The 24517-nt window shown below is 36.1% G+C and overlaps 1 protein-coding gene across 1 annotated transcript in view; it reads right to left on the reverse strand.

Moving 5' to 3' along the window:
* Positions 1 to 13553: 13553 nt before the first annotated feature.
* Positions 13554 to 24517, reverse strand: part of LOC149797255 (putative transaldolase) — a 37258-nt gene continuing 26294 nt past the window's right edge. Inside the window, exons 8-9 of the mRNA XM_089961961.1 lie at positions 17690 to 17757; positions 13554 to 14255 (exon numbers count right to left, since the gene is read on the reverse strand). Of these exons, the coding sequence (XP_089818087.1) occupies positions 14092 to 14255; positions 17690 to 17757 (232 nt within the window). The 3' untranslated portion in view covers positions 13554 to 14091. The remainder of the gene's footprint in view (positions 14256 to 17689; positions 17758 to 24517) is intronic.

The following is a 24517-nucleotide window of genomic DNA, read 5'->3' on the forward strand; positions in this document are numbered from 1 at the left end:
TCTAGAGTTATTGCCCCTTTCATATGGAAGCATTGTATGATACAATCTCATTAGCACAACCAGTCCACCATTTTTTGATGGATTGCCATGAAACTGGGTATATATCATCAAAATATTGACTTCCACATTTTTTTGTGTGGTTATTACCCTTTTATATCTTGTATCTTAACCCTTTACCTCATACAGCATAGTTACCAAGTGGAGCATGCTATAAATAGAACACCTGTTACCTGTTCGGCTCCATACACATAGGCCTGCCTGTTAACTGCTAAGCAGTGTAGTGTATGTTACGTTTAACAGCAATTTGAACCATTTTACATTTTTGGTACACATCTATTATGTGTGGAAATATTTAAGAGTAAAGTCCGATTGTTATAGCTGTGTAATTATTTATCACGGAAGAATTTTTTATGTGCTTTAAAATCTTGAGAACTCGTTCACCGTCAAGTCAGTGAGACCGCATGACCATCCGTAGCTGCCATTTCTCATACTCGAAATTTACAAGTTTTTTGTCCGCATCTACATCACTAAGTCATCTGAATTTGATAATTTATAAAAACGAATTACTGCCTACATCAGTATCAGAGCCTTTACCTAAGTTATTGAATCTTTCATAGTTGTGATTCTAATCATGAAAACTTCCTAAGTACTGAATGAAATCCACGACCTCCATTTTGGAGAGTGGAGATTACGAACCAGTTACTTTAAATAGCAGATATCGACCAGAGCATAAACAGTGACCACGTGATCTGACATAATTGTCATTTGCAGAAATGAATGTAGTATTTAATAGGGGTTTTTACCCGAAGGTAGTGCTACAAAAACTGGCTTAAAATGGCTGATGTTTTTACATTAGACGTCAATAGGTGCTTCCATGCAAATGGAGTAGAGACGTCAAAGGTTAATGCATTCTGTGACACAAATCTCACGAGCAGAACTAGACCAACATTTTTTGATGGATTGCCATGGAAATTGGTATATATTATGGTCAACACATTAGGATGTGCATATTCACCAATCTCTTCACTCCCACAGTAGAGTTGATGCTCTTTTTTATCTTGTGGCTCAATGGAGTGTATGATAATCTTCTGAATGCAACTGGTCTCTGATTTCAAGGGATTACCCTGAAACTTTAGAAATGTTTTGCTGTTGTTTATCAGCATAGGTTACACACAGCGATGTGACCAATATAATTGGTGGAGGAAAACACGGGGAATAATAATAATAATAATGAGGACTTTGTATAGCGCCTAATCTTTAGAAGCTCTAAGCGCTTTACAACATTAGACAACATCTAAAAGATAAAAACATAATAGTATTATTACAAAAACAAACACCATGAAATTAGAAAAACATTAAAAATTAAAAAACGTGCTGAGAATATTTCAGGTAGGAAACATTATTAAGTCATTAAGTTTGTTCTTGCAGTCGAAATAAGTGAGTTTTGAGAGCCCTATTGAATGTGATCAGTGTGTCTTTGTGTCTAAGTTCAGTGGGCAATTCATTCCACGTTGCTGGGCCCTGGTATGCAAAAGAACGCTGTCCATATGACTTTGTTTTCATAGTGGGAATAATGAGTATACGATTGTCAGAAGAGGAGCGTAAGTATCTTGCTGTGTGTACACATGGGTGAGGTCAGATAGGTATGTTGGACTAGAGTCTGACAGTGAAACATAGCACAGAGAACAAATTTTATGTGTGATTCTGGATCGAATGGATAGCCAGTGTAGGGTACAGAGCAGCGGGGAGGTGTGCTCTGATCGTGGTACTCTAAGTATGATGCGAGCGGCTACCAAGCTATGGACAGCTACTGGTAACCTATTTCAAATACCCACGTGGGCTGGGCCTAAGACTCTGGAAATGTTCTATAAAGATACACATCGATAAGTTACTTGTGACTTGAACCCATGCACACAGGTGGGTTGTCAGAGGTTGGTAAAAGCAATTGCCTAAGCGTTGATGGAAATGTTATGGTCATCATAAATCACTGTGTTCTTGCATTTTTTGACTCGCCCCTTCCAAGCTGAGGTCAGCCATTGTACAACCCTCAGCATCAACATCAGCATCCACACAGACAAAAGCACATACATATGCACACCCTCAATGTCATTCATTCTTTTTCCTAGGTCATAGCAACAGTTTTCAATGGATTTCATATTAGCTACCATCAGGAAAGGGGCCAAAACTAGTAAAAAAAATATATGCACTAGGTGTGCGTTCTTGATTAAGTTTTGGCATTGGGCTCAGGTGTTTTGCATTATGTATACATGAACCTGGAATCATGAAAGTGAGGCGATGCATCTAAATAAGTACTATACCCTCATCACAAAGGACTATATTGAATAAGGACCATTTTCTGCCCCCATTTTTATGGGGGAAAAAAATTCTTGTACATATCACAACTCTGTGCCTTATTGTATTATTTGATGCATAAATCACCCTATTCTGCATTAATAAACAAGAATATCAGAAAAAACTTGAAGAAAGCAAAAGAAGATTGGATTGGACAAAAGTGCACAGAAATAGAGAGCAGTCTGATAAAGAATAACAGCAAAAAGGCATTCCAAATTGTGAAAGACCTCACCAGGCAGAAACAACCAAGAGTCAGTACCATTGCAGACAAAAATGGAAAATGCCTCACAGAAGCGAGTGACATTGCAGAAAGATGGACTGAGTATTGCAAAGAACTCTACAACCATCAGTCCACAGGAGACACAGAGGTGCTTGAAGTTCCAAACTCCTCAAATGATGATAACTTCCCCATTCTCAAAGAAGAGGTGGAGTCAGCAATAAGAGCACTGAAGAATGGGAAGGCAGCTGGAGTAGACAACATCCCAGCTGAACTTATCAAGAATGGGGGGGGCGGGGAATCAGTGAAAGAGCTACTAACAAAAATCTGCAACAAGATCTGGCAGACAGGTGAATGGCCAACACAATGGACCCAGTCACTGATTATAACACTCCCCAAAAAAGGCAATCTCCAGCTGTGCCAGAATTACAGAACTATCAGTTTGATCAGCCATGCTAATAAGGTAATGTTGAAGATCATCTTGAACAGACTGAAACCACAAGCAGAAGAAATAATCGCTGAAGAACAGGCCGTGTTCTGGAGTGGAAGAAGCACAACAGAACAAATATTCAATCTCAGGGTTCTGTGTGAAAAGTACTCGCAACACCAACAAGACATCTATCATGTGTTCATAGATTTCAAAAAGACCTTTGACAGAGTGTGGCATGAGGCATTGTGGGCCACAATGAAGAAGTATAACATGGGTCAAAAGTTAACCAATACCATCAAGCAGCTATACGCCAAGACTACCAGTGCAGTAATTGCCCAAGGTTCTGTGGGGGACTGGTTCCAGACAACAGTGGGAGTGCGTCAAGACTGTCTCCTGTCACCCACGCTTTTCAACATCTACTTAGAGTGTATCATGAGCGAAGCCCTGGAAAACCACTGTGGGACAGTCAGCATTGGAGGGCAAACATCACCAACCTCCACTTTGCAGACGACATTGATGGGCTGGCAGGCAGTGAAGACGAACTTGCCACCTTACTGAAGAACCTGGATGAAACATCTTCCAGATTTGACATGGAGGTAAACGCTGAGAAGACAAAGCTGATGACAAATAGTGGCAAACAAATCTCAGCCAAGATTAAAGTCAGAGGACATGAACTGGAAACAGTGAGCCAGTTCAAATATCTTGGTTCCATAATCACCGAAGAGGGATTAAGAGCAGAAATTTTGTCAAGAGCAGTACAAACAATGGCAGCTATGTCAAAGCTAAGACCAATCTGGAGAGACACGAATATCTGTCTGAAAACTAAAATCAGATTACATGTATTGTGAGTTCTAGTCATCTCAGTCTTTTTGTACTCATGTGAGGCCTGGACCCTGACAGCAGAATTACAATGAAGAATCCAGTCACTTGAAATGAGATGCTACAGAACCATCCTTGGCATCTCTTACATGGACCACATCACAAATGAAGAAGTGCATAACACCATCAGGCGTGAAGTAGGCCAATATGAGGACCTCCTCACCACCGTCAAAAAGAGAAAGCTGAAATGGTATGGCCATGTCACTAAAGCCAATATGGCCATGTCACTAGAGCCAACAGTGTATCCACAACAGTTCTGCAGGGCAGCATCCAGGGTGGCAGAAGGAGAGGTAGACAGAGAAAAAAGTGGACTGACAACATCACAGAATGAACCAGGAAAAGTTTTGCAGAGACACAGGCATTGGCACATGATCAAGACAAGTGGAGGGAACTGGTCAGATGTTTAGCAGCACAGTGCCTCGACGACCTCACTAGGTCATGAGACTGATGATGATGATGATGATGATTCTGCATTAAATATGCACATAAATTTCTGTTTCATACCAAAAGACGACCTTTGAACATGGTCTGGTATGGGAAATTTAAGAGCAAATGCTACATTTGAGCAACTTGAAACTAGAAATAAGATATAAGCGCAGGCTTGATCAGACAAGATATTTACACCGATTAATTTTTATTACAATTTTTAGGTTCTCATATTAACTCATGTGTTCACATTTGCGCTAATCACTAAAAATTCAAAAATTCTTGAATTTTGCTGTATATATCTCATTATCGTTGTTTTCCCTGTTGCACCATACCTGCCGAAGTATCGCTATGCATGAGCAATTAGACCCGCATTTCTAGAGTGCACTATATTATTTCCTTTATTATTATATTAGAAACATTCCGGGAATAATAACAATTCAGATATTTTAAAAATGTTTCCATTCTTTCTCTCTTTCTTTATTCTATCTAAAATGCATTGAAAACAAGATTTTTCAAAGAGGCGCTGAAGGGGTATTTGGAACTATATATAAACAAAGACTATGTGGATTAAACTTTAAATGAAACTGTATTTTTACGTTGCCAAATTTTTGACAAAAGGATGCTTTAAATAATAGGGTAAGTGCATGTATATTATTTATTATATACATTAATAACATGGTTTTTCTTCAGTTCCATCATGTTTGCTATGTTTAATTAACTATTACAGCGCAATTCCGTATGTCATCTACAGTAAATGAATCTGTCAATTTTCTGCTGGAAATAACGTTTACAACCTGCGTACTTTTTCATTAAATTTTGTTAACTGTGTCTTTCTTCATACAATAACAATTCTTTAAAATTCTATTATTAAATGTGCAAACAACAACTAATAGTCTGCAGTTATATAAAGCAGCTTGGAAAAAATGTCATTTGCATGATACACATATAAAACTGAAAGTTTCAATAGCTCAAATGGTTGCGCATTTATTTCGGAAACCTATCACACCAAGTTCGAATCCCCCACATTCTGATTTTTTTTCTTTCTTTTTTTTTCTTTTTTCTTTTTAAGAATTAATATTCATAATATCAACAGCTGTGAATTTATTTTGAAATAAAATTAGTAACAGCTCAGCAAAACAAAAAAATAATGCACAATTGAAAAATCAATTTAATTTTTATTTCAAGCAAGGTAACATTTTAATCAATGTGTTTTTCATGTAAAATCGAACATTACAAGGGTGGCCAATCATGTCTGCATCAGAAAATAATGGTAGTAGAACCCATGTTGTGAAGCAGTTATTCTTCCATATTTAGATAGTATAACTTTCATACATGTATATTTATATTAAATTTTTTCATACTGAATTTGTATCGCATTTTCCGATACACTCGTCCATAACAAGAATAATCGTTTAAAGAATGACATAAAAAAATTTAACTTGCTTACTACACTAATGATGTTTTTAACAATTGCTAAAAAAATTTACAATTGCTAAAATTTTAAACTGTCCAAACAGTGGGAAAAATGTCCAAAGTCCCGATGGAAGCCAGATAATTATGATTTTGTAAGTGAAAATAATATTTGCATTACAAATATGCCAAATACCTATTAGTTCAATCTACTTATCTAATTACTGCATATTTATTGTAATGACATTATGTCTTCATTTCATTAAAAGAGCAAAAGGTCTAGACTAGAGAGTACAAAACCTATAGTCTGTTTCTTTCTTGTACTCTCCAATACCATTACTTCTAAAACATATTTCAGTTTTCAGAACTTCATTAAAAGTGCTGAACCAATAGTTTTTTCTTTTTCTTATTAATGTCCATATTATATCTTTACTGATGAATATATAGTTTATAACTAGATTACAGTTTGACTATAGACTACCACAAGGGGTGTGGGAGACAATTTATTGATTTTTTTTCTCCTAAAAATAGAAACACAGTAGTGTATGTGTTGTATAGCATGAAAATATAAGGATTAAAGTACATAAATACATAACGAACACTTGGCATTTCCATTGAAGGTAAGAAACCCATGTATTCGGCAAAGAAGTGAACATACAGGACCCTGTTAATGCCTCCTTTACCATCATGTTCAATAATATCAATCATTTAAATAATTCAATAATATTAAACATCATTCAATAATATTAAACAATATTTTATTGAAGAACAGTTTTTGTATAGTACGATTTAGTACCTTTTTGTCAACGCATTTTAGAAAGTTTTCAGTTGACGTATTAGTTCAATATTCTATTTTTGTCAATATTGGACCATTTTGGAATAGTTTTAGAAACTAAACTTTATATATATATATATATATATATATATATACAGCTTTATAACCTCTAAAATAATAACAATGCATATTGCAAATTTGAAACTGAGTGAATAGCTCATGGAAAAGCAGTATCGATGAGAAGTAAATGGAAAAGATGACTGCTTTTCATGTATTTTCTGATAGTGTTTTGACACCCTGTAACCATGGCAATGGACACGTGAACACAAAACTGATATCAGAAATAACTGTTAAGCACCTCATATGTACATTATACATAATATAAGAACATTTGGAGAGGGGGCAGAAAATGGCCCTTATTCAATATAGTCCTTTAGGTCACTGACTTATATTTCATGCCTCAGTGACTGATTAAATTTATTTTAAGTTGATTACAAATGTGTTGTGTATGACAGAATCATGAAATTGTATCAAAGTATGTTTATCTAATAATACCACAGCCTTACCAAAAAGGAAGCTCATTTCACTAGTTACTGACTTGCATCTACCTTGTGACCAACCAGATTTTTGCACCCTGTACGTATACAGTGATATACCTAAATTCATGAAAGTTTGTGGAGGGGTGCACTATCATCAAAAAAGTAGGTCACTATGACCTGTTTCATGCTATAGTGACTTTGGTTAAATGTGTTTCAAGTTCATTTTTCTAGCTCTGTCCAAGTTAGGATAAAAAAAAACATGATGTGTACATCTCTGTAAGTACCACACCCTCACCACAACTGTCACTGACCAACATTACACATTTTACAGGTGTCATTTAAGTTTTGGGGATATATCTCGCAACCAAATAAGGCATTTTTTAGCACCATGTATACATTGTTATACTAAGAATTAAAAAATATGGTGAGGGGATGTATTGAGGAGTGCTGCAGCCATATCACAGAAGCAGGTTACTGTGACCCATATTTCATGTTTAACTGCCTTGCAACAAAAGGCCATTGAGACCTCCATGTAACATTTTATTAAGCTTTTGCATTTAGTTCTTGGTGTTTTAGCTGCTAAATAATACTGCAATACCTGAAATCATGAAACGTGACAATAGGTTGCATCTTGCTAAGTAGTACACACTCATCTTAAAAATATCGGTCACTGTGATCCATCTTTCACATTTCACTGACTTTGGATCAGTTTGTTATTGTTGTTGTAGGGTTTAACGCCATTTTTCAGCACACAATAGGCTATACATGGTGTCTAGTATTAATGGTGGAGGAAGAACCCGGGAAAACCCCAGAAAGAACCACCAACACACGAGAAGCTACTGGCAAGCTTTCTCACATACCCACATTGGCTAAATCCGAGACTCAAACCCACACAGACAGAGGTGAGATGGCAGTGATCCATAACGGAGAGCGCTTTAGACCACTCGGCCACTTGGGGCCCGGTTCAGTTTGTAAATTTTGTACTCCTTAAGCTAGATGATTTTTTTACATCTCTCTTAGTACCAAAAATATACCAAAAAGGTCACTATTACCTATATTTTACATTTTATTGACCTGGATAGGGTTGTCTTAACCACCTTCGTTATTTCTGGCAAATTTTATCGTGGTGTAGTCACATAAGTTATTGTATACATTTTAGTGAAACATGAATAGAGAAACTTCCATATCCCCTCCCACCAAATAATACTTCCGAAAACAATTTATAAATAGCAAAGGTTACATCTATATTACCATATATACTTGCTTGTTAGTTGAGTCAAACTGAAAACTGCACAGACCTGTATTTTCCATCACATAATGAGCCAGCAGATCTGAGATTTTGCACTTTGTTATGAGTACTCAGCAGAACAAGCAACACAGGCCTTGATCTGTCACCATATTATGTGACAGCTGATCAGGGTCTATGTTGTTTTCAGTTGGACTTGACTAAGTGAGTAAAGTATATATATATATATATATATATATATATATATATATACATCAAATGTCATCAGTATATACTGAATGGTGTCCTCCCAATAAAAGTGTTAATCATAGATCAATGGATGGATAAATTGATGGACAAAAACATTTTTGAAAATAAAAATTGATAATTAGTAAAAGTCACATCGAAAATACAAGTCTGATATGTATGAAGTATCATAGTAATATCATGCATGATACAGAACTTTTGCTCTGAAAACAAAAGCATCATTGACAGATGGAAAGATAAAAAAAAGGAAATTGATGAAAACATTAAAAATAGTGAAACTGACATACTGAAAAGCAAAAGGTAAATCAAATCTACACCACCAGTCTAATAAATGTACAAAACTTCATAGAGATGTCTTCAACAGTTTTGGAGATTCACCCAAGAAATGAAAGTCTGGATGGATAGAAGACAAATGGACATAAACAATTACAACCGAAAATGAAGATCTGTGCAGATTTGTGTATGAAGTTTCATAAAGATATTATGAATAGTTCTTTTCTGCTTTGGAAACAAATGTCAGGTGGATCGATGAACACATGGACAAAATGGTTAAAAATATTCAAAATGAAGAATGTTTTTTAAGTCTGCTTCAGAAACAAAAGTGTGATGACCAGCTCGATGAACAAATGGACAAAAGGTAAAAATGAACAAACACAAAAAATTAAAATTATTGAAAGCAAAGAATGGAAAAAGGCCTATATTGGTCAACTAGTCTAGAATGATGCCTACACTTTAAAGAGAGTTATGCCATGAAAATGTTTCTGGACAGAGAGACTGACATGGCAATAGCTATATCACCCCCACCCACCCCGCATATATATCATGCTGGGAGAATGAAAAAGAATGAACAGGAAATAGAAAACTGATTTATTCCATCTTCCCATCAACAAGATTGCTGGAGACTCATGAAAGCTTTGCATTTGGTGATTACATTTCTGTTAAGATATCCAGGTACCTAATATTTTTACATGAATACATTGAACAGGAGGCCCAAGCAAGCAATCACTCACCAGGCTGATTGTTTAATATCCTAATGCTCGAGAAGCTTGTATGAAATCTGGATCAGAAGAATGCTGCTGATTTCATATGTCATGCATCCTGCTGTTTCAAGGTTTCTCTATCCTGTTAACTTCTTTGCAAATCAACATTGCTTATCAATTATTTTCGAGTCTTTTATGCCAGGATACTTTCTCTGTGTGATTTGGAATTTTAACGTAACTTTAAAAACATTTCAGTCATATCGCTACAATGTCTGCAGTGTGGCTATTTATAGTAATGTCTATCACTTGGGCATCATGCAACAGACATGTAGATGATGCCCACTCAGTCAGATTATACTGACACCTGGCCAACCAGTCCTAACACTAACCTCTTAATGCTGAACACCGAGCGAGGCAATTGTTAGTACCATTTTTGTAAGTCTTTGGTATGACTCCGCGGGGAATCGAACAAATGACCTCCCGCATCCGAGGTGGACGCTCTAACCACTAGGCCACCGGAGCTGTCTATTTTTAGGAGTACTGGCCATATTTGATTGTGATAAGTATAGTCTTTATAGATTCAAAAGGCTTGAGGGTCTGAATGCTTATTATCAAGTCTGGTCCAATTCTGTTTGGGGGCTTTTGAGGAAAATATTTTTAGTATGTGTGTACATGTGATGCTCTCCATACACCAATCGATTTACACACTTTCATTTTAACATTCTACTTGTGCCACTGTGCTTATCTTTATGCCATCGCTGGCACCATGTGCCGTGACTCACATGCAGATCACGTACATATTATATGTACTAATTTAATTGAAAATTATGCATAAATAATCATTACTTGAAAACTCCAGATGCATTTTTTGCCCTAGAACTTCCTTAATTTACATGTATTATATGGGGAAAATACTTTCAATTTACACCATAAACCAGGAATGTATCTATGGTGTAAATCAAGTGACCCTTTAAAAGAGTTTGACAGCATGTCAACACAATACTGTCAATAAGATGTAGAATAAAAGTCAGTTCTAAAATTGTGTAAATATAATGAATTGCAAAAACAATTGAGAAAAACAAGCTCTTTCAAAAGAACAGACTTTTTTGTTGGCAGATGGGCATCACTTTTACAAACTTAAAAACTCCTCATGCCAAGACAATTTCTGTCAAATTTGGTAAAATTCCCATATAGGTTTTGAAATGTCAATGTAAGAATTTTATATTTTTAGTAAGTGGTCACACTTGATAGTACATCAGCATCATTTGTAAAAACCTGAAAGCTGGTTCTGGTAGGATGCTTTCTATTAAATTTGGTCAAATTCTGTTTACAATCTAGCAGTTTTTAAGAATACATTTAGCAGTTTTTCTATTTTGAGCACCAGTCCTCAACTGGTTTAGTGGTTTCTGAATAGATGTTGAAAATTGCAAATGTTCATGGATGAATACTGAACAATGCAAACCGGACACAGGACCATATCATAAGGTCACTTGGTGTTGTAGCCAGACAAGCTAAAAAGGCACAATAGGCTTATTCATATCATAACAAAACTTCATGTAACTACAGCATAGAATATTTAATATGAATATCTTATTCAAAATATTCAATACAGTTATGATGAAGACACACACACACATGCATTATATATATATATATAAACACACACACACATATATATATGGAGAACTTTTGGCTAACAAAATATATATTATACACATATCTTCACAAAGTATTTATTTTCATGTAATTTCTAAGATAAAAATTGCTCAAGTATTTACAAATGAAAATAGGTAACACTGGAGCCATTTTTGAAAATCATGACACTGAACTTATTTAATAGCAAGTTAAATTCATGAAGAGGTCATTTGCTCCTAATAGCAAGAGGTCCAAGTGGTCCTAATATTGTTTACCTGGCTTATATAGCTTAGCAGTTGACCATTTCATGAAGTAGATTTATGTAGTTTGCTAGAGCAAAATTATATGTAAACTATCTTCAATAATTTTGTCATTCAAATTTTACCGTTCTGATAAAATTTCTTTCCAAAGATAAAGATAAAATTAATATGCAACTTCATTCCTAATTGAACTTACCCAGCCTATTCACCATATTTTACTGAAATTATACAAAGAAATCAAGCATCTGCTAAGGCAGCAAGATTGCCTCATAAATATGCATAGAGCTTGCTTGTAATCAAAGTTATTTAACATCTTGATAATATAAGCCTATATACCAAGTTTGATCAAAATTCTATCAAATTAAAATTTCAAGAGTGGTAAAAAATCATCGGCCTATAAGACACAAGAACACAGTTAATATGCATAGGTCTCACTCATATTAAAAGTAATCGAACAGCTTCATGAGATTATCCTGTTTACCTAGTCAAATCAGCTTACATGCCAACCCCTGGCGAGGAAAAAGTGTAATCCAAGTGGACAAAAAGAGTAATCCGAGCAGAAAAAGAGAAATTCACATATAACATGATAAAAATTCAATGAGCATATATGTACAAAATGATTTATTTATCCCTCTGGAATTTTAAAGAACCAATATTCCTTTCATAACCTGATAAAGAAGAGGAAATTTATATCTTACAGTTATTGGGTCTTTTAGCTGGGAAATAAGATGAAAAAATCAACTCTATCCATATGAAGTACATTGTCAGGTAGAGTGGAGTGCCAACTTGATGCTTCAGGAGTTCTTCTAATTTATCAGCAGCTTTTCCTGCAACATGGTGCATCATATGACAGAGACAACCTGTGATGTACAATGATGGAGACATTTTTCAAAATACAGAATGCAACTCCTTTATTGGTTCTTTGCTTGCTCGTTTTTAAGCTCTGAGATTTTGATGTAAAAAGCGCATATTCCAAGTTTGATATAAATCTGATCACAAGTATGGCCTCCTGGGTAGTAACAAGCAATTATTGATGGATGGATGACACACAATGCTGGAGACATGTGGGACCATACCATAAGCTCACCTGACCTTATGACCAGGTGAAATGAAAAGTAAAGATGTTCAATATTAATTTTTCATCCCAAGTCCAAAACTTGTTACATTTTTCGCAATATTTTAGCATAAGATCTTCATGTTTTTCTGTAAAAATACATGCATGGTATTTTCCATACCTGCAGTCCAGATTTTCATTGCCATCAATGAAAATTTATACAAAGGTCCGTGTAACTTTGGAGAGCAATAAATTGACTTCAAATCAAACCAACAAACGGCTTCCTGTCAGAATCGTATTATATTCCAGAATATAAAGGCATCAAGTCATAAATAATGACACATGAAAATGATTTCACTTTGTCCTAGGCTACTACTGTTCAACTGAAAACTCAATATCAGAGAATTGTGAAATAGAAAAGAATATATATACACTTATATATAAGAATTATATTTTGTGATATAAGTAAATATAAGTCACACTTTAAGATTTTCTATGTTTAGTAACTGTGACTCTAGATGATGGTAGATCAGCATCAACTATACAAATCTGAAAGGTCCTCATGCCAGAAGGTAGCATGTACAATTTGGTTGAAATTTGTTCAAAATGGCTTTTGAGAAGAAATTGAAAACAGCCAAGTGTTAACCATTGGGTGACACACAATGTAAGCAAGGCCATACCAAAAGCTCAATTTAAACTTGGCCTTAGTGCCAGGTAAGCTATACAGGTAAGCTACAAATGGTGCCAATTTCAAGGAATGCTTCATTTAAACATTTTCCCAATAAGTCATTACAGGTATGGCAGGTTGTTGTTGTTGTAGGGTTTAACGCCATTTTCAGCACAAGATAGGCTATACACGGCAGCCAGTATAAATGGTGGAGGATGAACCCAGGAAAACCCTGGAAAGAACCACCGACCCACGAGAAGCTACTGGCAAGCTTTTTCAAATACCCACATTGGCCGAACCTGAGACTCAAACCCACGCAGACAGAGGTGAGATGGCAATGATCTGAAACAGTGAGCGCCTTAGACCACTCAGCCACTCGGGGCCCCATGGCAGGTATTACTGGGACAGTGTAAAGATTACAAACTGTGATAGGATAGTTTGAATATTGTTTAATTTCCAAAGAAATTCATGTAAAAATTTATACCAGTAAATTTACATTTAAAACTATGCAAAAATAAGCCATTTCCAAAACAGCTGTAAAAATATTTAATGTAAGCTATTTAAGCACGGAACAAGAATTGGCAATATTTCAGATCAAAACATTCCTACAGTGATTAGATACTGACATCCATAACACTGATTTCAAGAAAAATAGATCTGTATAAAAACCTTGTCATATGCTCTTCACATGTCTGTGCATTCTCCAAAGTTTCTTGTTTATAAATAAATGAAATACTGCTGACATATTCACACATTATGCACTTTTTAAAAACTGTAACATTATTTAATTTTGATCAATCTTAATATCTTTAAATGCATAATAAAATCTAATTTAAAAAAATTACATTAATTGACACATTTTTGGCATTACATTAAATATTTACTTTGATTACTGAACATGCAAGGAGAAATACCAAAGGAAAGTTTGTTGTTTTATATACAGCATCTTTGAGAAGTTGAGAAATATATCATTTACTCTGAGAGTTTTTCTTTGAACAGGTTCTCCAGTTTGACAGCATCAACAGCAAATTTGCGTATTCCATCAGCCAATTTATCTGTTGCCATGGCATCTTCATTCATCTGCCAGCGGAAGATTTTCTCATCCACTGTTACCTTTTCAATATCCAATGCCTTGGCTGGAATAAAAATTCTCTTTTGTGAGTGGGGTTGGGATGGGGTGCATGATTGGATATATTAGCAAGTCAAGCATGTAAGATATTAATTTCAGTCCATAATCAGAATGTAAAATGTTTGCAAAATAAAATAAAAGGCCAGTTTTAGCTCCTTCAATGCATGCAATTTGTGGTATCACACTAAAACACTGGATCTGAATGTACTTATTAGCATATCAGCACAAATAATGGCTATATGGAGCCAATTAAAAGTAATATTCTAAGAATGTAAAAATAAAAAAATTTGCACAAAAAATGCTTTAAAGATAAAACCTTCCAAATAAATCTAACCTGAAGTGCAAGGTAAAAGTAAGTTTTTAACATTCTGTAAAATGTATATAAATAAAATATACATGCAACAGATATAAAATCCTAAAAAATAGAGTCAACTATATATATATATATATATATATATATATATATATATATATATATATATATATATATATATACACACATACAGTAGCCCCCCTCTTGAACGGCCCCCTGACCAACGGCCACCCGCTCCTTATGGCCAGAATCCGTTGGCACCAACGAGTTTGTGTTCAAAAGTACCCCTCACAAAAGGCCACCCGGCTAACGCAACCAGCGGCCAGCATATTAGTGCAATAATATAAAATTTACCCTTCACAAGCGGCCGCATTTTATCTTAATATGTATCCAGAACCAGTATTTTATTCTTAACGTGTGTTGAGCAATCCGATTTCTGTTTCCTGATGTCAGGTTTTCGTTACTGAAAGAAGTGTTGACTAATGTACATGTACCACTAAGGTTAATATAATATCATTTACGCCTCATGAGAAGCCACATTTATTCCATAAAGCCAATAAAGACTCAAATTGTAATCCATACAAAAGGGTAAGTACATGTAATCAAATTAGACATACTGCTGTGTTATCATAAGATGTCCAGTTTAGTCACTCTGATAATTGTTAAGATTACAACTATTGAACAGCAGTAACAGCTGAGAAGTGGCAGCATTGATGTACATACACAAGTCAGCAGTAAAATGGTTTGATAGGCTTTATGACTTTCCTTAGTAAGATGTTGAGCTTGTTCACTTTGATAATTACTGGCTATTACTACTGACAATAATTGTCAAAATTACAAATCCTAACAGCCGCGAGGTCAAATCTGTGTGATGTTAATGGTACATATCGAAGCCGTTTTGGATTCTCTCACTTAGTGTAAAGAAATGTATAAAAACAATAGGGTACCCGACTGCGACTAACGAGTCACGTGACAAGAACACTTACTTTAAAAACATGGCAATTTGATTAGATGCATAAAAAATTGTTTTATCAGTATTGTAGTTGGCAACATGAATAACTTACTGCAGAAAGATCAACATGTCATCGAGGAAAAGAAAAATTCTCAGTTTAGAAGAGAAAGTGAAAGTAATTCAACTGACCGAGGGGGGGAGGTGGGGTTGAGGATCCTTGCTGAAAACTAATGTCGGAAACTCTCAGATAAACAATATCGTGAAAGATAAGGAAACAATTCTGCAGACGTGGGAAGGTGAAATGGACGGAGAAAGGAAGATTGTTTGAGCCAGGAGATGTTTGTATCCTGATTTGAATGACAAGAAAAAGCAACAATTTTGTCAGTTGAATTGGGATATGACGACTTTACCGCAAGTAACGGATGGTTGACCAGATTTCAAGTGCAACACAATATTAAGTGTTCTGTCCTTAGTGGAGAATCAGCTGATGTTAATAATGAAGTTGTCGAAGATTGGAACAAAAGACTAAACAATATATGCAGGTGATATGACTGCAAGGATATTTTTAATTGTGATGAGACTGGTTTGTTTTTTTAGACTGTTGCCAACAAAGTGACAGATGATGTGATCTGTAACATACTTATAGTTTTAAAACTATATCAATGGTTATTCATAACATTCTTTTGAAAATGATGAAACAGTTTGTTTTACATTTATTTCACAACATGCATGTGATTTTTTAATGAAAATATTAAATGTTTTAGAACTAAATGTACTTGTGACTTTCTTTTGTATTTACTATTTGCATTTGTCATCCCCCTCTAGAAAGGCCACCCTCATTATAAGGCCACTTCCCTGCTGCATTAGGGGTGGCCTTATAAAAGGGGGACTACTGTGTATATATATATATATATATATATATATATATATATATATATATATATATATATATATATATATATATATCACAATCTTGCAAAAATTCAAAGTGGTACATCATAATAAAGTTCATAAATTGAGTTCAGATGATACAAGAGTCTCTCATAGGGACTGGTGCTATACTTGGTGAAAAGAATTTCCTGAAATTCATGATAAAGCCTTTTAACTGCTTAGGTTGAAACTCTATCTAATATTCTTTAACATTAACACGATTTTCAAATTAGTAGACAGATTGTCGCCAGTTTCATTTAGGACCAACAAGACACATTAAGAATGCTTCTGATGAAAACCCCACATCAAAATAACTTCACATTTGAAAGGATTAGCAATGACAAGATGTTCACAATTGAAATTCAGATCAGCACCCATTTAATTTAGAACCAAGAGACAATAGGAAGTCTTTTAGTGAAAACTCCATGCAGATATGACCATTCATTGAGGATAAGTAGTGATTAACAAGACATTCAAGATGGCCACTGTGGTGGCCATATTTGATTTCAGATTGGAAGCATTATCATTCTGGACCAACCAGTCATCATACAAAATCTTATGTTGAAAATCTCACTCAACACGATTTTCATTTCAGGATGAGTAGAACTAGAAAGATTTTCAAGATGGATGTAGGATGTCAGATTGCTACCATTTTCATTTTTTACCAAACATACATGACATAAAATAAGTCTATTAGTTAAAAAAATAACCCATGTTGATAAAACAATCTATTCAGGAGGAGCAGTGATAAAAAGCTTTTTAAGATGACAGGATGTTAGAGAGGCATCTTTTTCATTTAGAACCAAATATATATATAAAAAAGTCTTCTGTTGAGAACTTCATGTCAATATGACTTTCCATTCAGGAGAAATAGCAATCACAAGAAGAATTTTAAGATGGTTGACATGGTGGCCATATTTAATGTCAGATTTCCACCATATTTGTTTAGGACTAACTAGACATAAGAAATATTTAAGTGAAAACTCCATGTTGATATGACCTTTCATTCAGGAGGAGTTGCAAATATCTTTTATATTTTTTCAATCTACCATCTGCATGTTAAGCTGCAAGTGAACACAAAACATTGTGTTTAAAATGAAGCAACCACCTCATGCATGTAATATGCATCATGTGAAGAAAGACAGGGCAGAAAATGGCCTTTATTCAATTTAGACCTTAAATGGAATTTATTTTCAAATATTACCATCAAGCAATAATAAACACTAAGTAAAAAATGGTAAACTACCTTTCTCTGCAGAGAGTACTGCTTCCAAGGGACTTGAAGATTTTGCCAGCTGGTCAAGCAAGGATGGCCTGTAACAGAACAATAATGATGCACTCCAAGTTTTTCATTATGGTCTTCTCTGGGACCATTTAAGATAGATCATAGTTAACCCTATCTAGATCTGACTAAATAAAAGAACTACAGTGTGACCCTGCTATAACATGGTAGTTGGGAGCCATAGAACCTGACCGTGTTATAGACCAAACCATGTTATAAGCAACAATACATGCTTTATTGGCAAAGTTATCATCTTAAATCAATGCATCTTAAATGTATTAAATGAGAAATACACCTGTAGTGAAAACAGAAGGCATATATAATATTTTACTTTATTCAGAGAACCACAGATTGGTACATATACGTGTATAATGTTTAAATATACATGTCTAATGTATAGCATGAATAAAGTATCAACACCATGTACTCACCCATGAATCTCATCACACACATTGAATCCACAATACATGTAATTCCATTGAAAATATGCACACATACACATTAAAAATATTCAATAATTTTGTCACAGGTCATATAGGTCTGAATTTAGTGGAGGAAAAACAGCACAATCACGTAACAAATGATGAAGCACATTTACTTTTCAGTACGTCCCAAGTCGGTAAAAGTATGCGTTTTAAGCCGCTATTGGTAGCGTTTGTAAACATAAACTTTTTTCCTGTAAAAAGGAACCTTTCATGGCACAGTAAAAGTGTTCCAGTCATATTGGAAAATGAAAAAATCCATCAGATTCCACTGCTTTTATATAAGTTCAGTACTGATGTCCTTTGAAGAAAGGTTCATTGTTTTTACTGAAGATTGTAGTCGTCTTTCTTTGATGAAGGGTGCATGTGTTATTGAAGTCACCGCTAAAGGACAGCTTTGGAGAACCAAACAAATGCCCGTTTCTTACTGTGGTGGCAATATCAAAAAATTGTACTGTATGATTGAGACTGATTTTGTTCCCATTTGCGAAGAATGTTTTCATAACAATCGGTGCTTCAAATGCAATGTTTTCTTTGAAATTTCAGCAAACTATTTTATCCAGTTACCCTTTTTTTTAAATGAATTGGCCATCCTATGGTCAACTGTAGTTACTGTTCCTCCCAGCCTATTGAACAGACAAGTAAAATTTAGTGTTGTTTTAGGTATTTATAATTCTTTTATTATTTTTTTTGTTGTACATTTTTGGTAGGAGTGATGCTGCCTTCCATGCATGCATTAGAAATTTAAAGAAAGGGTCAATCGACGACAGAGATGCAGGTGTTCTGATCTGATGACAGGGATTACTACATAAAATGTGAATGTTCTAAAGAATTTAATTCTCAGTGAAAAGAAGAGGAATTTTACTTACCATCCACATACAAATGTCAGTCTATGTAAATATATTAATTACTAGCGAGCGAACGAAAATCCAACAAAAGATACATTGTAAGATAATGCCTCATCCAGTTGATCTCCGCTACCAGAAATGAAAATTTTATAAAAAGCAGATATTTCAAAACATACAGTACATATGCTAGATGTCAACATAAGGGGATTATGACATAACAATGCACTGTTAAGATGGTTTGCCAATATGGACAAAGAATTGTTTATGTAACAATAGATACATCTGGGTGCATTTTATATCAACTTTGCGGCTTCCTTTCATGGGACCTCTGAATTTCTCCACTCCAAACCAGTGCTTGTATATGCAAGTTTAAACAGCCATCAATGTCACCAATAAAAATAATCACCAGATGGTAAATTTTGCTGCCAATAAGGAAAAACATCACAATTTGTGACATTGGCAAAGCTCTGCATGATCCCTGAATAAAGTTTTCACATGTTATTTTTCATACTTTTAAGAATAAAACACTATTTTTTCATGTACGAGAAAAATACATATAAAATTTCGGAAGCCACGCCACAATCGTCTTGTATTATTCATACATGATCTCTTCCCCAAAATGATAATATGCTTTTTTGGATTTTTTTTCATACTTTTAAGAAAGATTTTTTTCCGTGTACGATGTGATTTGGATTTTTAATGTAGCTTAAACAATTTTCAGTCATATCGCTACAATGTCTGCAATGTGGCAGTTTATAGTGATGTCTAGCACTGGGGCATCATGCCGCAGACATGTAGCATGATGTCCCACCCAGTCACATTATCCTGACACCAGGCTGACCAGTCCTAACACTAACCTCTTAATGCTGAGCGCTAAGCAAGGCATCTGTTAGTACCATTTTTATAAGTCTTTGGTATGACTCGGCTGGGGATCAAACCCAAGACCTTCCGCATCCAAGGCAGATGCTCTAACCACTAGGTCACCGAAGCAGTCTTTTTCTTTCATATACGAGAAAAATACATTTATATGAAATTTTGGGAGCCACACCACGACCGTGTTATATCTGAATTCGTGTTATAATGGAGCATGCTGTAGCAGGGTCACACTGTACATTGCTCAAGTTTCTAAAACTTTGATTCAAATGATTCACTTCTTTATGATACTTAAGACTTTAAAGCTGACCTTTAATATTGTGGTGCAAAGTTTCCATGATACACTTTCCTTGTGTTAAATCTACACTATTTCAGCCCATGTGACTTAGACGTTTGTTGATTACCATTATCACTTACACACTTGTAATTTTGGACAAGTCAATCAGTATAAGCTGACAAGAGTGGGCTGCCATATCATAGTGATCAGCTAGCTTCAGGTATTTCCAGGTATTTCCATTTCACAAAATGGGTCTTTCCATGTACTGTTCATCTGTTTTCAACACAAGTATTGTCAATGGCAGGATATGGTCAACTGGAGATGACCTGGACTTTGGTCAAGATATGAGATCTTGAACTAAACTTACAGTAAGAAAGCCATTTTCTATTAAACTTACCATAACCATGACATTTGACCTTGAGATCCTAAAATATATATTATGAAATGTGTAGATCAGCTACAAAGTTTGGTCAATAAGTTTACTCAAAAACAAAAGATTGTTTCCAAAACTAATTTTCCTGCAGTCACATAAAGTATTTGTTCAAGATCTGAAATTCTGAGCAGAAACCATTTTTTGTTTTTCATCTTCAGTGCCACTGACCTTTAATTTTTTTACCCCACATCAATAGGCTTCTACCTTACCCCATGTGCAAACCAGTCACAAAATTTACTCCAGGTTTGTGATGTAGAGCTAATGTTACTGAGTGGAAACACATTTTCTTTCTTGAGTTACGGTGACTTGCATAAAATATGGGCCATAATGATCTACTTCTGCAATAAGGTGTAGTGCTCATCAATATGCATTCCCTCAAAGTTTCATGATACTAAAAAAGATGGTATGTATATAACATGCAAAAAAATCATGTTGTCATGAGATGAATGCAGAAACTTAATCTATGGCAGAAAAATGTAAAATATATGACTCTTTGACCTTTTTGCACAGGTGTGATACTAACAGAAATGTATACAATCACCTAGTTTAATGATTCTTGAATGAACAGTTAAAATATAAAATCTAAACAATATTTGTGAAGTGAGAAAAATGGGTCCCAGTGATCAACTTTTGTTATAGTACTGATAAAGAGATCACCTACTCAAGAAGTTTGAAGATTCCAGGTATAACAGGATGTAAAGTGGAATTAAAGACCAATATGGTAAAAAGCTAAATGCAAAAACTGAACCTAAGCCAATAAAATGTGAAATGTAGGTCACAGTGACCTTTTTGTTGTAAAGATGTGGTACCAAGAGAGATGCAAACGATCATAAAATTTGATGATTCAAGTAAGAACAGTGTTGGAGAAATAATCTCAAGACACAAAAGGTCACTAAAGTCAGTAAAGCATGAAATATGGGTCACATGGACCTTCATTTGTGATACGGGTATGGTACTCATCAAGACGCTTAACTTACAGTTTCAGGATTCCAGATCTGACCAAGTAGGGTGCAATTGAGGCACAAAATATCTCCCTCCAAAGGTAAGGTATAGATGCAGTACACTTTCACCCCTGACACCTCATCGTGAGAAAGAAGGGTAGAAGAGAGTTATAAAATGAGTCTGAGTTCTGTTGATTGAAGCTATGAAGCCTGGGCAGGGTGGTATGGAGAATCAGCTGTTGTCCATGCAGCAGATCTCCCCTCTCCACGCAGCTGGTGGGACCAAGGGAACGACGAATGCCGATACAGCTTGGCACCAACGACATCGCAGGAGTTGCCAGAATGACGTTGAAGTCAATGTCAGATCGCCTTAGGGACTCTGTCTCCGGATTTTGTCGGGGTTTATTCCCTTAGCCTTTCCCATGAGTGGGTATAGCCACAAGGCAGCAGAGGTTTGGAATCAAGTTTTCCTTCTCCTAGATGAGCTACCATCCAAGGTTTACGAGTTGCATCTACCCGAAGCAACTGGTTTTAAGGTGCCAGGGGCCCACCTTCACCCCTTCTCCTGTTAGTGGAAAACTTGGTCTGGAGGACTTCAAATCTAAGCCACTTGCGAAGGCCAGGAGTTGGATTTTAGTTGACAGAGGCATTCAGAGACGCAACCCATATGGGGCATTTTTGGAGGACTGGGGCGCATGTCTCCCACTCCCACCCCAGGCAATGTCAACCTTAGACCACAGACCTCTGAGTTCTGTTGATTCCTCTATGTAAAATGTTCAGGAGGGGGAACTCCAGAACATCTGAGACAGGGGTGTTTCATCTCTGTTTTAGCTGGGTCTGGTACTGTGGTCAGGGACCAGTGTTGCTGATCCCTCGAGTCTTTTGAGGTAATTTTAGGGATTAGCCCTCTGAATAGCATTTCAGCATTGAGTGGCAGCCTGCAAAGGCTTTTGCTGTGCTTCAGGTGCCATACCTATGGATGTAAAGAAGCTATGAAGACAGCATCATGGAGACTGACAGTGCATGTCTCAATATCCTGGAAATGGTCTCAAACAATCTCTGCAGTTCAGCCTATGATGATCCTTTGAGTTCTGGACATGGATCTTGTTTACTGTCTTACCTAAGCTCCACACTACCACTTCACCATCACCTAGGAAGATGGAGATTCCAAATGAGATGGACCGAACATGACTGGTTCTTCTGGGAACTCAGCTCCATCAACCAAAATTTTTATAGCTTGTTGCCCTGTCTTTGCTCTCAGGGCAAGGCATTTCAACCTTCTCCAAGAAAGGTGGCATTTATAACTGAAGATTCAATGTCTTGTCTCCACTCATGGGGGCATGACAATAATATATTGTTCTTCTCTCAGATCATCAAATTCTGAGCCCTTTCCCCAAAGGGACTGAAAGGAAAAATAAAGGGAGAATATCATATGCACTGCTTTCCCTTGACAAGCAGTAAAATACTGGTGCTAGTCTTTTGAATGGTGTCAGTGGTGCACATCATGGAGCCTGGTGGTTGGTGAAAAGCACCCGAGACCAAAAATGATTCATTGGTACCAATCACCATATCCAGTGATTGGCACCCAGTGTCTGGTGTCTAGCACCCAGTATTCAGTACTCAGTTACAGACAATTGATCACAATCACTTGGGACATTACTTGGTGACTAGTAATCAACACCCCATGACCCAGTGACAGACCTAATATTTCTCAGTGACCTGTGCCAGGTGACCTGGTGACAGATATTCATTGACTTTCATTTGACACATTACCCAGTGCCCATAGACCAGACCAGTAACCAGTGTACAGTGAAAGACCTTTTGTGACTGTCACTTGATACCTCCCTGTGACATTGCCTCACTGGTCACAGAGAAAGATCCGTCAGATAGCATAGACCTGTAAGTCTTGGTTTGTGGCATTCAGCTCCAACAAGGAAGATCCCTAATCTTTAATACAAGTCTGTATGTGCAAGAAGACCACAATTCCCCTGCATCAAGAAGGTGGGACTCACTACTTGGTGCTGACAGCTTTCCTTCTCCAGGAAGTGCAGAGGATCCCTCCATCATGGCAGCTGACAACCTCCTTCCATATATTGTGATAACTTCTGCATCCCACAAAAAGCCTGTACCTTCCTTTACAGAGCTGTTGACATACCTATACAAGACAAATGACTGTGCATAGACATCTAGTACAAACATAAATAGAAAGGCATATGTATTTACTCACACCTTGATGCATACTGAATGCTGAAAAGAAACACAATAAATAAATACTGAACAGGAAAAAAAATGAATAGGTTGATTGGCTGGTTGATTGGTATGGGTTTAATGCCATTATTCAGTACAAGAGGCTATACATGGTGGCCAGTATAAATAGTATTGGAAGAACCTGGAAAAAACCACCAAACCACAGGAAGCTACTGTTGATCTTTCTCACATACCCACACTGGCTGAGCCCAAGGCTCAAACCCATGCAGACAGAGGTGAGATATTACTGATCTAGTGTGGCAAATGCTACATGCCCACCCACAGCCCCAAAATGTCTAGGTTATACTTACCCTAATACCAGTGACTAACAGAAGGATAAAAAATAACAAAGCACTGTAAAATTCAATGAAAAAGGATGCAGATACTAAAAAAGTATGAAAGAATGAGAAGAAAATCATAAATACAACACAAAAAAGGATACGTTCTGTTTATTTGTTTTGCATGTTTAATGCCATTTTTCAGCACACGATATGCTATTCATGGTGACCACTATATTCTGGTAGAGGAAGAACCAGAGAAAACCCTGGGAAGAACCACTGACCCATGGGAAGCTCCTAGCATGCTTTCTCGCATACCCACGTTGGCCAAGTCAAGACTAGAACACATGTGGATAGAGGTGAGATGTAAGTGATCTGTAAAGGGTGAGTGCCTCTGACCACTTGGCAACCCA

This window comes from Sinohyriopsis cumingii, chromosome 6 (genome assembly GCF_028554795.1).
Source record: "Sinohyriopsis cumingii isolate HCF-2022 chromosome 6, ASM2855479v2, whole genome shotgun sequence".
Lineage (NCBI taxonomy): Eukaryota > Metazoa > Mollusca > Bivalvia > Unionida > Unionidae > Sinohyriopsis > Sinohyriopsis cumingii.